Source organism: Rhinopithecus roxellana, chromosome 3 (genome assembly GCF_007565055.1).
Source record: "Rhinopithecus roxellana isolate Shanxi Qingling chromosome 3, ASM756505v1, whole genome shotgun sequence".
NCBI classification, from domain to species: Eukaryota; Metazoa; Chordata; class Mammalia; order Primates; family Cercopithecidae; genus Rhinopithecus; species Rhinopithecus roxellana.
Genome location: NC_044551.1, coordinates 14,427,325 through 14,441,838, shown reverse-complemented (window position 1 = coordinate 14,441,838; position 14,514 = coordinate 14,427,325). Strand labels below are relative to the sequence as shown.

General features: G+C 61.3%; 1 protein-coding gene across 1 annotated transcript in view; it reads left to right on the top strand.

Annotated features, from left to right (window-relative positions):
* Window positions 1-14,514, top strand: part of SLC12A7 (solute carrier family 12 member 7) — a 57,112-nt gene extending 42,598 nt beyond the window's left edge. The window contains 7 exon segments of the mRNA XM_030927117.1: window positions 402-597; window positions 1,236-1,405; window positions 1,528-1,659; window positions 4,475-4,582; window positions 7,363-7,541; window positions 11,417-11,550; window positions 12,430-14,514. Coding sequence (XP_030782977.1) covers window positions 402-597; window positions 1,236-1,405; window positions 1,528-1,659; window positions 4,475-4,582; window positions 7,363-7,541; window positions 11,417-11,550; window positions 12,430-12,521 — 1,011 coding nt within the window. The 3' untranslated portion in view covers window positions 12,522-14,514.

Sequence of the window (14,514 nt, the reverse complement as noted above, 5' to 3'; positions counted from 1 at the left end):
TAATTTGACCCATTTTCAGGTGTTTCTGAGGCACCAGGTGTATGAACCTGCCCCAGAGAATCCAAGTGAAGTGGGGGGTGGGTCTAGGATGTTGTGGATCACCTCAGAGAACTGCCTGGCGTTATGTGCCCAGAGCAGCCCTCCACATCACCTGCACATGCATCAGTCGCACCTGCTCTGCGTGTCTCTCCCCAGTGTGTGAGTATGCACACACACACACGCGCGCACACGCACACAGTGGCCTGGAGCACCACGGCACACCATTGAGCTTTCAGGCCTTCCCTCCTGCTGGGTCCACGGAGGTGGTGGGGGTGCTCTGGCCACCGTAGGTGGTGGGTGTGGGTCTGCACGCCCCACTCCTTCTTGGGGGCCGTAGCACTAACCTGTCCTGTCTCCCGCAGAACATACGGGCCCTAATGAGTGCAGAGAAGGCCAAGGGTTTCTGCCAGCTGGTGGTCTCGTCCAGCCTGCGGGACGGCATGTCCCACCTGATCCAGTCGGCCGGCCTGGGCGGCCTGAAGCACAACACAGTGCTCATGGCCTGGCCTGCGTCCTGGAAGCAGGAGGACAACCCCTTCTCCTGGAAGAACTTTGTGGGTAGGTGTGGCCGGCGGCCCCTCGGCATCCCCTCACTGTCCCCTCTTCGTCCCCTCAGCGTCCCTTCACTGTCCCCTCTGCATCCCCTCACTGTCCCCTCAGCTTCCCTTCACCGTCCCCTCACTGTCCCCTCTGCATCCCCTCACTGTCCCTTCAGCTTCCCTTCACCGTCCCCTCACTGTCCCCTCGCCATCCCCTCGATGTCCCTTCGCCGTCTGCTCGCTGTCCCCCCGCCGTCCGCTCACTGTTCCCTCGAAGTCCCCAGGCCTGTGCGCTGTCAGGTCCCGACGGGCCTCGAGGCTGCCGGCCTGAGGGTGTGTGCTCTGAGGCTGTGGAAGGCTCTGGCCGGGGAGCGGCCATCTGAAAGTGTCCAGGCACTCCCTCCCCTTCTCCCAGAGCCCCGCGGGGGCTGGGGGAGTTCCTGGGCACATGACCAGCAACTGAACTCTGCTGTGAGTCTCTGGCTGGGCCTTGGAGGAGCTGACGGAGTGAGGGTGGGGGCTTTGCGGGGATGCCACTCGCCTCGCTGTGCCCACCCCTGCGCTGGCTGTGAGTCCCAGGGGAGGCCAGACACTTCCACCGAGGCCCGTCCCGCACCCTGGCCTCAGGTGACCTGCGGACGGCCACCTCTCTCACAGACACCGTCCGCGACACCACCACCGCGCACCAGGCTCTGCTGGTGGCCAAGAACGTTGACTCGTTTCCGCAAAACCAGGAGCGCTTCAGTGGGGGCTGCATCGACGTGTGGTGGATCGTGCATGACGGCGGCATGCTCATGCTGCTTCCCTTCCTGCTGCGCCAGCACAAGGTGGGGTGTGACGGGGACAGGGGTGGGGACGGGGACGCACCAGCCGGAGCACGGCTACCCCACGCGCCGTGGGCCCGGCAGGCTCCTCCAAGGCCCCGCAGCCATACCCGCCCTGTCTCCAGGTGTGGAGGAAGTGCCGGATGCGCATCTTCACGGTGGCCCAGGTGGACGACAACAGCATCCAGATGAAGAAGGACCTGCAGATGTTCCTGTACCACCTGCGCATCAGTGCCGAGGTGGAGGTGGTGGAGATGGTGAGGCCTGCGGCTTGAGGGGAGGAGGTCGGAGGGGAAGGGGGGAGGAGATGGGGGAGGAGGTGGGGCTGAAGGGGGAGGGCTGTGGGCCTCGTGAGGTGGAGGTGGAGGTGGGGAGGAGAAGGTGGTGGCGATTGTGGTGGGGACTGCCGGGCCTTGCGGGGCGGTTGAGGAGGCTTGGTTTTGGAATCGCCAGGACATTGCAGAGAGCACAGAGCCCGTGTGTCCATGTTGACACCTCGTGTCACCTGGGCGGGGTGTTGTCCTAGAGCCGGCGTCGGTGTCTCCGTGTCCCCCATGGTCTCATGTCCTCCTCGGCCCGGGACCCTGTCCAGGACCTCACGCCTCAGTGGCATTGCCATGGTGGGTGCACCTCACGCCTCAGTGGTATTGCCATGGTGGATGCACCTCTGAGCACCTCCCGTTTTGGGTGCTCTCCCCAGATGGGCCCAGTCCCACGGCTAGAAACCCCACGTCAGCAGTCGGGACTAGGGAAGAAGGGCACTGGTCAGAGTGAGGCCAGGCCGCAGCCATTGCATAGGACAGACAACCCCTCAGTCCGCTGCAGGCGGGGCCTGGACAGAGACTCGTCCTGTCCTTCAAGCCTGGAGAGGACGGGCTTGATGGGCGGAGGCCTGACGTGGGAGCGCTTGCTCCCAGCCCCCAAGCATAGAGCTCTGGACCCTGGGGGTCTGGTGGGCCCCTTGTGCTGGATAGAACCATGCTATTGCTCCCTACCAGCCCACCCGGATCCACGGCTGTGCCTTCCCCTCCGGTCCTGTTGGCGGTCCCGGGACTTTGTGGGTTTTGACCCCATGTGGATCACACCAACAACACTGGCCTTGAAGTCAGAACCCGCAAAGTCCTGATTTCTTCTGGCTCCCATGACCCCAGTGCACGGTTTTGCAGGCCCTCGGTGGCCTGGACTCCTAGAGGTGTGTGCTGGGAAGACATAAAGCTGGATAGAGACTGTCACGCTGTCCCCCAGGAAGCCATCGGTGCCCCTGCAGCAGCCTGGGAGGTGCGGTCTCCCCAGCCCCCCAGCCCCTCAGCCCCCCAGCCCTGGGTATGGCAGAGGCCCCAAGCGCCTGCTCCGGGTTTGTGTCTGGCTGTGAGTGAGGCCAGGCGTGGCCTCATGCCCCACCGACAACTTTCTGTGTTTCTGCGTCAGTTCCCGTGGAACTCGGTTTTTCCTCTTGCCCTGTAGGACCTTTCCTAGGTCGAGGGCCGCGGGCCTGCGTGACACTGGGCGGTCTTCTGCCCAGTTTTGTACACTGGGCTTCATTTGCTCGTGGCTGTGTCTTCAGGGACGATGGCTGGAGTTTGTCTTGCTTGGACGAGGCTTTGCAGGTTCAAGGTTGTAGGAGTTATTATTGGTGCTAATAGTTGTATGAATAACGTTATTTCCAAGTCATAAAACCACTTAGTAAAATGGTAACAAAATGCTGCCTGGGAGAACCAGCCCTGCCAGGGGGCCAGGTGGGGCGGCCATTGGGGCCCAGAGGAAACAGGCAAAGTGAGCCCATGGCCCCTGCCGCACCCCCAGCCGCACCCCAGCACCCCCGTGGTGCCAGAGGCAGCTCACCAGCTCCTGAGCAGGGGTTGTTAGCTCTGAAGTCCGGGAACCTGCAGCTCCCCGCACCCCCGATGCTCTCGGCCACATCTCTGGCAGGGCTGGTGCTGCCCACCCCACCGTGGCCCTGGCCCCAAAGTGTCACCTGGCTGGAGAGGGGTGTGTGGGCCGCTGCCATTCAGTCTGGCGTGCTGTTTGTTTTTTTAAAAAATTTTTGAGACAAAGTCTCGCTCTCCCTGAGGCTGGAACCTCCATCTCCTGGGTTCAGGCAATTCTCCTGCCTCAGTCTCCCAAGTAGCTGGGACTACAGGTGCGCGTCACCACACCTGGCTAATTTTTTTTTTTTTTTTTTTTTTTTTTTGTATTTTAGTAGAGATGGGGTTTCACCATGATGGCCAGGCTGGTCTCAAACTTCTGACCTCAAGTGATCCACCCGCCTTGGCCTCCCAAAGTGTTGAGATGACCGGTGTGAGCCACTGCGCCCGATATGGTGTGCTGTTTTAAACACTGGCGTTTAACAGGCACAGCTGCTCCCAACTCCCATGAGCCGGGTGCAGCGGGTCCCGCACGGCGGGTGCAGCGGGTGAGACGCAGGGGTCCCGCACGGCGGGTGCAGCGGGTGAGACGCAGGGGTCCCGCACGGCGGGTGCAGCGGGTGAGACGCAGGGGTCCCGCACGGCGGGTGCAGCGGGTGAGACGCAGGGGTCCCGCACGGCGGGTGCAGCGGGTGAGACGCAGGGGTCCCGCACGGCGGGTGCAGCGGGTCCCGCACGGCGGGTGCAGCGGGTGAGACGCAGGGTCCCGCATGGTGGGCTCTGAGGTTGTGCTGTGGATTCTCCATGTGTCCTGGGTGGGTTTCCCGTGGTGCCGAGCCCCCCAAGCATAGACAGTGACATCTATGGGCGTGGATCCTACAGCCCCATGGGGCAGTGCCTTGCTCTGAGCCGCATGCGCTGGGTTGGTTTGTGACTGCGACCTTGTCCTCACAGCTGCCCTTGTGCCCGGTCGGAGGGTCCCGGGGAGGGACGTGAGCAGAGTGTGTGTGCAGCGTGACTGCCCGTTGTCTCACACCTTCCTGGCCACTGGGCGGGGGGCCTGAGAGCCAGAGGGGGCCTGTGGGGCCCGGGACACATGGCCTCTCCCACCGCTCAGGGCAGCTCAGTCTCTGGGTGCCGGGGCGGTGTTGGAGGCAGTCATGGTTCTGTGCACACTGGGCTTACTATGTGCTTGGGAACTTTCTAGGTTGAAAACGACATTTCTGCTTTCACCTACGAGAGGACACTCATGATGGAGCAGAGGTCACAGATGCTGAAGCAGATGCAGCTGTCCAAGAACGAGCGGGAGCGAGAGGTGCGTGGGGGCCGCGGCCACAGAGACCAGGCTTTCTGAGAAGTACAGCCGGCTTTGCTGAGTCTTTCCTGGGACTCTCTTGCAGCCCAGGAGGGTCCTCCAGAGAGCATTCCTCAGGTGCTGCGTTGTAGTCTCAGTCCCTGGTCCGCGTGGAGGTGGCAGAGGCCCTGCAGGAGCGCAGGAGTGGGGTCAGAGCCAGAGCTCGTTGGAGCCTGGGCATGCGAGTGCCTGGTTAGAGGAATGGCGGCCTGCCAGATGCACGCTCATGTACAGGAAGTGACAGGGCCAGGACCTTTGAACTTAGCTTTTCTAACTGAGCAGCAATGCAGGCAGGAGACGTGCGGACCCTCCCCAAGGGTGGTGCCCTCTGACAGGGTCAGCGGCTTCTGAGCCAGATGAGTGCCTGCATGAGTGCCCACATGAGTGCCTGCAGCTTCTTACGATGGCTGCTTCGTCTCACAGCCTGAAAGCCTGGAGCCCCTCAGCGCCCTTCCACACAGTGTGCACAGGATTCCGTCCTCCTATCCAAGACCAAGTGGGAGGGGAGAGTGAGTATGTGTGGAGGGAGGGAAGTGAGCTGGAGAGGAGGTGCCACCACACCCTGCCACCAACGCAGACCTGCTCAGCCTCCACACGTGGAAGCTGCCCGCCCAGCTACAGTGGCTTTGGCTCCATGGGTACCTGTAGGCTGCTGAGAATGTCCAGGTGTGTCCACCTGAGTTACACTGGGCTGGGCTCTGTGGCCACTGTGAGACCCCGAGGGCATGCGTTTCTGGGGTCACTTCACACCAGAGGACGGTGTGGGGGTCGCCTGGTAGGACGCTCAGCTCTGTGAGGTCACGGCCTCGTGGGGTCTTCGTGGCTCCCACCAGGCTGGCATCACACGCGTGTCTGTGTCTGCAGACCAGGTGCAGGCGATGGTTTTCTGAGACTACAGTGACAGTGGCGGCAGGGACAGAGGCTTTGCCTGCCCTGGGGCCTCGGCCTCAGCAGGAACCTGCAGTACACGGGTCTGTGTCTAGGGCCATATGCGCTGCCAGCCGGAATCACTAAGCAGTGACCACCGCTCTCCCCAACAGAGAAGCGCGGCTCTGCCGGCTCCCAGACCCTCGGCAGGTCAGGGTGGGCACAGATGCAGGACCCAGGGGGGACGCCCAGCTTGTCTGTTTACAGAGACCCCTTCCATGGGGGCCTGGGCAGCCAGGAGTGCTGGGAGGACCCACATCCTCTGTTTCTGTCCAGGCCAGGTCCCTAAGCTCCAGCAGGGTCGCCCTGGCATCACAAGGGTTCAGCCCGGGTCCAGCCAGGAGCAAGAATCCACCCACGGCTTGATGGGAAGTTCAGTGTGGAGAGTCGGCAAATGCTGACCGAGGAGGGACCAGGAGTGGGAGCGGCAAGCTGGAGCTCGAAGGGCCCCTGCTGGGCCAGGGCGGGGTTGGAGATGTCGCTGCTCTGCGGAGGCTGGGGTTTGGCTGAGCTGCTGTGCAGACGCTGGCTGGGCACCCTCTAGTGCCTTACACGGTGGCCCTCAGGGCCAGGTGGGCGGCGCTGGCTCTGCTGAGAGCAGGCAGCCCTTGGGTCTGGTTTCACATTCAAGGCCATGGGAAATTTAGGCCGGGCCGGGCTGTGAGGTGGCTGCAGGGCCAGCCACAGTGAGTAGAGGCCTGGGGCCTGCTGTCCATGTCCAGAGAGGGAGGCAGCCCCAGGCCCTCCTCCATCTGTGCCAACCTCTTCCCTTTTGAGAAGGACTGGCATCCAAGTTAAGCATGTTTATTTGGGGAGGAAGAACCTGGTCCAGTGAAATCACTCTGGGCCTTTGGCTTTTTAAAATCATCCCGGGGCTCACAGACTCCTGAGGCCCCTGGGAGGAGCGGCTTCCCTGGTCTGCGGCACAGACTCAGGCAGGGCTCCGGACTCCTGATGCCCCTGAGACGAGCGGCTCCCCCGGGCTGCGGCACAGACTCAGGCAGGGCTCCAGCCACGGTGGGAGAGGTGGCCATTCCGGCACATGTGTAAATATAACTTCCAAGGTGGCACCCATGTCTGGGAGCTCCCACTGGCCTCCCCTTCAGACTGGCCACAACAGCAGGAGGGCACGAAGGGTGCAGGGAGGGAGGGAGGACCCCGTGGAGGGTGTTCAACCACCAGGGACTGTGCCGTTGGTGCAACCTTGCAGTGAGGGCACCACTTCCCCTTCAGCGCCTACAGCGAGGGGCGGACAGTGTTCTCATTTTCCTCGGATTGTCCGAAGTGACCCATGGGGCTGGCCCTGTCATTGGCCCCAGCGGTGCCCCATAGGGCCCCTGTCAGCCCAACTGGCCCCCAAATGTCCCCTGGCTGGTCAGACACAGCCTGCTTCCGTGGGACAGGGCCTGGATGCTGGCACGGCCCCACCTGCCCTGAGCCTCCCTGAGACAGGGACGCCTGCGTGCTGGTTGTGTGGGCGAGCGGGTGGTCGGGGTGAACACAGTGCGCGTGGAGCCCGTCAGGTGGGGAGGAGACTCTCCCAGCACGTGTCCCCTCCTGTCAGCACTGGGTCGTGGGGCCTTTCTCTCCAGTTCAGGGCCAGGGCGGGACGGTGAGGGGGTGAAGATGGGAGGAGGAAGTGAGCGTTTGGTCAGGAAGCCTGGGAGGAGGGAGGCAGCCTGGGAGGAGGGAGGCAGCCTGGGAGGAGGGAGGCAGCCGGGGGGGCAGCTCAGGGCCGGTGCTGGAAGCCAGGCTGGGTCCCGGGTAGGGGTGTTTTGAGACTGGCTGGTCTCAACGAATCCCGGGCCCACCAGGCCCAGCTGATCCACGACAGGAACACTGCGTCGCATACCGCAGCAGCGGCCAGGACCCAAGCGCCGCCTACGCCAGACAAGGTGCAGATGACCTGGACCAGGGAGAAGCTGATTGCCGAGAAGTACAGGAACAGAGACACCAGCCTGTCTGGGTTCAAAGACCTCTTCAGCATGAAGCCGTGAGTGTCCGTGCATGTGACAGGTCCTGGCAGTGCTGACCTGACAGGACAGAGTCCCTTTCCTAACCACTTAAGAGCTTTGGGGCAACCCCGCAGGCCAGTGGGCCCATTAGAGAATAGGCAGCTGCTTGAGTGGGCACTGAGGGGTCCTGCTGCTGCCAAGGCCGGGCCCTGAGTTCGGCCCTGTGGCTGGGCACTGAGGGATCTTTCTAGTGCTGAGGCCAGGCGCTGAGGGGTCCTTCTAGGACCTAGGCTGGGCCCCAGTGTTAACCACACAGCTGGGTGCCAAGTGGTCCTCCTGGTACCTAGGCCGGCCCCGAAGTCAGCCCTGCAGCCAGGCCTGCCCTGCTCTGCTGTGCAAGCCTCACTGCAGCAGGCAGATGAGTGTTCCGTGGAGGTGAGGCGGCGTGTGCCAGTGGGCACGGAATTCCTGGCCTTCACCCTGTGGGTAGTTCAGGCTGCTCCAGGGCCTGCCCCACACCAAGGCTCCCACTTGTGGCCTTGGGCTGCGAACACCAGGGCTGGACAAGGTCCTTGGGGGTGTGGGTCTGGTTCTGCAGACTCAGCCTCTGAGTCCCAGGGTGACAGCACCAGAGACACCTCTCACCTGGGGTTGGAGCCAGATCCTAAAGCTGGATTCTTAGGAAGGACTGGGGGCTCCCAGGCCCTGTGGGGTGGGACGAGGCGGCGTTCTCCCGGGCAGCTGTGATGTCTGGAACAGCCCCGGTGCTCACTCCTGAAGTCAGTAACGCACTCTTGTTTTTCTCTGCTGCATAGAGAATGGGGAAACCTGTAAGTCCACTCGCTGTAACCAGGTTGCCTCCCAGGCCCGGTTGCCCTGCATGCCTGTGTGTGCATGGCCTGTGTGTGTCTGTGTGTGTGTTCCAGGCCTGTGACTGCCCTGTGCACGCTGGCCTGTGTGCATCCGAGTGTGGCCAGAGTTTACCTAGTGCTGCCTTGGCTTCCACATCAATTTCCTGTTGCCTTTGCTCCCCTCTGTTCACGGTGGCTCCAGCACACACCTGAAGCCTCTTCCTAAGTGAGGCCCAGGAACTGAGACCTGGGAGGTGGCTGAGCTGCTCCGGAGTGGAGGGGAGGCGCGTGCCTCACAGGGCCCGTCAGTCCTTCCACGTCCTTCTAGGTCGGGCGCTAGCTGAGTTGCGTCCCCACGTGGAATGCCTTCCATGTGAAAGCCGTACACCCTGGGGACTGACCGTTCGGTCTCCAGGTGGAGAGGGTTGCGGATCAGTTCTCTGTGTGGTCGGACCCTGGGGCGGGAGCTGCCTGCGTCTGAGCTCCGGGGTGGGTGGGAGGGAGTGCCCTGGACGGACCCCCAAGCTGCTCCCCGGGAGTCCTCGACGCTGTCTCTGTCCCCTGCCTGCCCCTGCCAGTAACTGCCTGGGCGGTGTTTTCCTTGTGGGCAGGCGGTGCCTGGGGCCTGAGTGAGGAACGCCTTGGCTGAGTGGCCACACTTCCCTTTTTATCTTTAACCCTGAAATCTGAATTAATCAGACTCGAGACACTGCAGCTGTGTGGGAGGCGTGCAGGGAATCCTTGTACTTCCTGCTCCATTCTGTGAATCTGAAAGTGCCTTCAGAATAGTGTATTAATTAAAGCTGCAGAATGAGGACTAAACCCAGGAGTAGGGTTTGACACACACGTGCACCGGCACACACACTCAGGGACCTGCAGTGGCACCTGTGCCTCCTCCCAGCAGCAGGGCTTGCCTCTCCTGGGCCAGGGCAGGGGCAGGTCCCCGCAGGCCTGTAGGGTCAGGAGAAGGTGGGCCAGAATGGACGACGCGTGGGCTTTGTGTTCACATGGGGCGTGCGTTTGGGACGGCACTGACTCTCCTGGCCCAGCAGTTCCTTGGGGTTGGGCTAGGAGAAGTTCTCAGAAGATCTGGAGGTTGGGCCCTGACCTCTTCTGGGCAGTGCAGGTGTGAGATGTGCGCAGCTTACTGTGACGTCCCCGGGAGCGCACTTAGGAATGTCTGTGCGTTTGTGCGCGTGCTCGCGTGTACCTGTCAGCGCACCTGCAGGTGGACATGTACCTGCCTGTGTGCACATTTGTGTACACGTTAGTATGCATGTCTGCACATACTATGCATGTCTTAAATGTTAGTGTGCACGTGTTTGTGTGCACATTATGACTGCACGCCTGTGCATGATACTGTGTGCACGTGTTTGTGTACTAGTGTGACTGGATGCCTGTGTGTACATGTCAGTGTGTCTGCATGTGTGTGTGCATGCGTATACACATTAGCGTGCTTTTCTGTGCCTGTGTCTGCACTGGTCCTCCTTGCTGTGGCAGCCGGCATACTCCGCCAGCAGCCAAGGGGCAGGTCCCTGCTTCACCCCAGCACTCACTGGCTGTAGACATGCTGCCCTCTCCAACCCCCCTTGCCCCTGGCCTGGTCTCACTTCCTGGAGTTGCTCTTTGTCCCCAAACACACTGGTAATTGTGGTCTATCCAGAAGTCAAATTCAAAGTTCCAAGTTCCTGTAACGAAAGCCCCTTGACTGTGCTGTGGACAGAGACCCCATCTGTAATTAGACCAAGCTGGAGAGGAGATGAAAGGCCTCTCCGTGTTCCTCCTGGAAATTGGTGGTTGTGATCAGGTTTATTTGGCTTAAGGGTCAAGTGGATCAAAGAGCGTGAGCCTGGACGGCGTCCTTGGGGCCTGTCTGTCTGCCACCGCCCCTCTGCATCCAGGGCACTGGTGACCTCCCCAGGGGGCCACGGTCACGACTGTGCTGACTGCAGCTGGCCTGAGACCCGCTCTGACTGCAAGTCCACACACGGGCCGGGTTTTTCCAACACAGAAACGCGAGTGCTCCCCTAGGGCTGCCCTCTGCCGGCGTTTCCTGAGGTGGCTTCCTGGAACGCCAGTTCTGCTGCGGTTTCGGGGCCTGCCTAGGGAGGGGACCGTGGGGTAGAGGATGGAGGTAAGCTCTGTCCTGCAGGGGCCTGAGCACTGCACAGCATGATTCTGCAGTGTCCCCAAACCTACTTGGCTGGGGAGTCTCCTGGGGGGCTGTGGCCGGGCCCAGGCCACCAGGGACGCTTTGAGACATGGACTGGCCACGGCAGCTTTGGAGAGCAGACGGGGAGGGCTGTGGAGCAGAGCTGCGTTGTCAGTGAGGACGGAAGGCCGGGGCTGGACGGCCACACAGTGGAAGTGCTTGTCCTTGAGCCCTTGGCCAGGCAGGGGCAGGGTGGGCTGTGGGAAGGGACCCCAACAGTGACCACTGTGAGCGCCTGTGCCTCCAGCTGAGTTCTCGGCAGACCCTGCCCCCCCGGGAGCTTCAGCAGCGATGGCTGCACAGGCCGGGGGGAGCTCGGGGCCTGAGCTTCTGGGCCCCAGACCCAGTCATATCAGGACCCTCGGAGAGGAGGCCACGTGTGCTCAGTCTGACGGGTCTGTGCTTGGCAGCATCTGACATGGGGTTTAGGGGCAGTGCCATGGATGTCAAGAGAAATGTGTCAGCCTCGAAGGTGTCAGTCAGGCACACGGGACACCCAGATGACTTCCACTCTGTTCTGCCTGCTTCGCAGACGTAGATGTAGTTGAGAAAGCGCTTGTCTTTTGTGTCGTGTGACTAGCCCTTAGAAGCTTGGCAGCCTTAGTGTGCTGAGTTCTAGGTGCCTGGAGGCCAAAGCTTCCCACTACTGAACACCCGCCCCGCTGCAGTCAGCGCCTCTCACTCGGAGCAGCCGCCTCTGCATCCTTCAGGGTCAGAGGAGCCGCCTGATCCTGACTCACACAGCCCTTTCCAGCACGTGTAAATGCGGCTCATCAGGGCTCGGCTCAGCCTCATGTCCGGAGCGTGGGGTGCACCTGCCGCCCGCTGACCGTACCCACCTCCCCTCCAGGGACCAGTCCAACGTCAGGCGGATGCACACAGCTGTGAAGCTCAATGGCGTCGTCCTCAACAAGTCCCAGGATGCACAACTGGTCCTGCTCAACATGCCAGGGCCCCCCAAAAACCGGCAGGGAGACGAGAACTGTATCCTTTCCCACAGTGTGCCTGCTGGGCATGTGGGCATCCCCTGGTGGCTTCTCACTGAGACCTGGGATTGTGGGTGCTGTGAGCAAGCCTGGCTTCCCGCCTCTCCTTCAGCCCCAGGCCCTGGGAGCTGCGACTGGGATGCAGTGGGGCTCTGAGGCCAGTGGTGACAGGGCCAGAGTTGGGGCCAACCCTGGCATTGGTGTGGGGGAGGGAGGGCCCACCTACAGTACCAGCCCCACTGTCCCCAGGTGCTCAGGGCTGCCCTGGGGCTGGGAGGCTCCCTATTGTGCACCTGGGACCTCCGCTGGGGGTCGGCCCCACCCTGCCCAGACGATGGTGGGAAGTGAAGAGCCCAGCTCTCAGCTTTAAGGCCCCAATTAGCTGCAGCTTTGGGAATTCATGCTTTGTTGGGAAGGAGAACTCCGCAGTGTATCTGGGCGTATTGGCATAGACAGGGCGATGCCTGGCACATCCCTGCCAGGTTGGCACCAAGAGCCAGGGCCAGTGAGGGCATGTCCTCCACGGGTCCTGGTCAGGAGCTGTGGCCCAGGTCCCCTGTAGACTGGCAAGGACCCAGTCCCTTGGCTGGGGTTCCCTGTCAGGTGGGGTCAGCACCGTGGGCTCTGTCGCTGTCTCTGCTCATCCTTCCTGTGGCCACGGTGCTCCTCTTTCCTGAGCACTGGCCTCTCTCTCCCCTACCCTGCCTCTCCGTGCCCGGGGGTCTCTCTAATCCCCACCCCTCTTCTCACCTTGGCTCTGCCTTTCACAAATCAAATCTTAGCTAACTAGGAAGAAGATAAAACCTCGCTACCAACACGATTTCAGCTACACACGCCCAGGTGAGATCAGCTCTGGCCTTAACTCTGTTGACCACAGACATGGAGTTTCTTGAGGTCCTGACCGAGGGGCTGAACAGAGTCCTCCTGGTCAGGGGTGGCGGCCGGGAGGTGATCACCATCTACTCCTAACGCCCAACAGCATTGCCGCACGCTGGGACGGGCACGGAGGACAACGTGGGCAGCCTGTACCTGGGCTTGGCCCAGGGAAACAGACAGCAAACACACCTGTCCCCCAGTGATGCCACCCAACCTGCCCGTGGGGCTTCCTATGGAAGTTTCTAGGCCCATCACCTGGGGCGCTCCTGTTCAGCAGCCTTAAACAACAGGCTCAACCAGCAAGGGCGCGGCTGGACAATTTCCTTGCGTCCGAGGGCAGACACTGCTGCAGGAGTGACCTGGACGTGGCCTGATCTTCTTGCAGGTCACAAGAAGCCAGTGAGCCCTCGCCTTGGTTTCTGAAAGTTCTTTTCTTGGCTGGACTTACCCAGTGGTTAGGTTGCATTTCTACCCCATCCAGAACATTCTTGGAAGAGCACCCGGAGCTGAAGCTGTCCCTGGTGATGAAGGTGAAACGTCAGCCCTGGCCATGGCTCCGCTCAGGGCCCTGATCACCTCCGAGTCGCTCTGTTCCTTGACTGTCTTTGTGTTTCTGCACTTCAAGGCAGTGAGGCTGGAGGACTCTGTCCCTGCCTGTGTCACCCTCGTGTGGGAGCATCTGGGCTCAGCAGGTCCACATTTCACGAGCTGAGGCGTGGGCTAGGGCCATCTGGAAAGGGAACTCAGCTTTTCCAGAATATGGTGGATCATCTTTCGGGTGTGTGGTGAACACGTTGTGTTCGTCAGGGCCTATGCTCCAGGAAGGAGCCCCCAGTTTTGGCTCTGCCATGCTGGGCTGTGTTTGTAGCCATCCGAGTCTCCACCCGCCTTCAGAAAACCAGCCATTTCTTTTCATAAGCACTGACAGGGCCCAGCCCACAGCCACCGCTGCCGACAGTGCCTCGCACAGGTGAATGCACTGAAACCCAGGGGCACACGCACACGGAATGAACACCGAGTTCCCCACATGGCCCATGACAGCCAGGACTCTCCACCCCACCCCACCCCAGGAGCATGGCGCACGGTTCACCCTCTGAGCCTGGCTCACACGTGCCATCCCCACCCGGGCACTCCAGGGAAGGTGGACACGGCCCCTGTGTGGGAGGTCCTTGGGCAGCAGTGGCGCCTGGCGTTGGATCTGTCTGGCTGAGTCCTGGGCGGGCGTCCCCTCCATGGCCTGTGCCTTGCGTGGAGGCGGTGGCAGCGGCACTGAAGAGAGATCTTTCAAGGGCCCAGCACACTTTGCACTTCCGCGGTGAGTTTCTGCTTTACATGTTCTGGTGACATTTGCAGACTGCAAGCAGTGGCACCGACTTGGGCCTTCCTTTGTGTGTGGCGTATTTATTTATTTAAACAGCCCAGGGAGTTACATGGTTAAGGAGGTTGTCCATAAAGAGGTTGCTTCTGTACTGGAGGCCCCAGATGGCCAGGCCTTGGGCTGCATCCGGCTTGCACGGTCTCCCGAGGGAATCAGCCGCATCAACGAAGTTCAAATTAGGGCAGAGGCTGCGCTCGTGCTTCCAGACAGTGGTTTCCGCACCAGGGCTGGCGTTGCTGTAGAGTGACGGCTGCCTAAAGCATGTCCCGGACATCACAGTGGGGCTCAGCAGTTCCCGCAGCCTCTGCCTGCCTTGGCTAAGCGTGAGTTGAGCAGCAAAACTCTCCTCCGTGTCTGAATGGGGCCAGCAGGTCCTGCGTCCCCTGCACCCAGAGGAGAGCAGGCTAGAGGCACAGTGGCCGCTGGGTGCTAGCTCTGAATGTCGGCTGGTGGCTGGAAAACAGCCCTGTGTGCCGGATGCCTCTGAGGGCCACTCAGTCCCGCACACCAAACGGCTCGTGAGGGCTCAGCTCTCTCTGCCTCCACCCTGGGCTGCAGCCTCTGCAAGCAAGTGACAGGCATCCTTTCTGTTACCAACTCCGTGTAACCAGTAACTACGGCCATTTGTAATTGACTCCGTGTCCTTTTGTAGCTTCCCTGTCTTTGTATGATTTTGTTAGTAGAAAAATAAAGTCCTATGAAATCTGA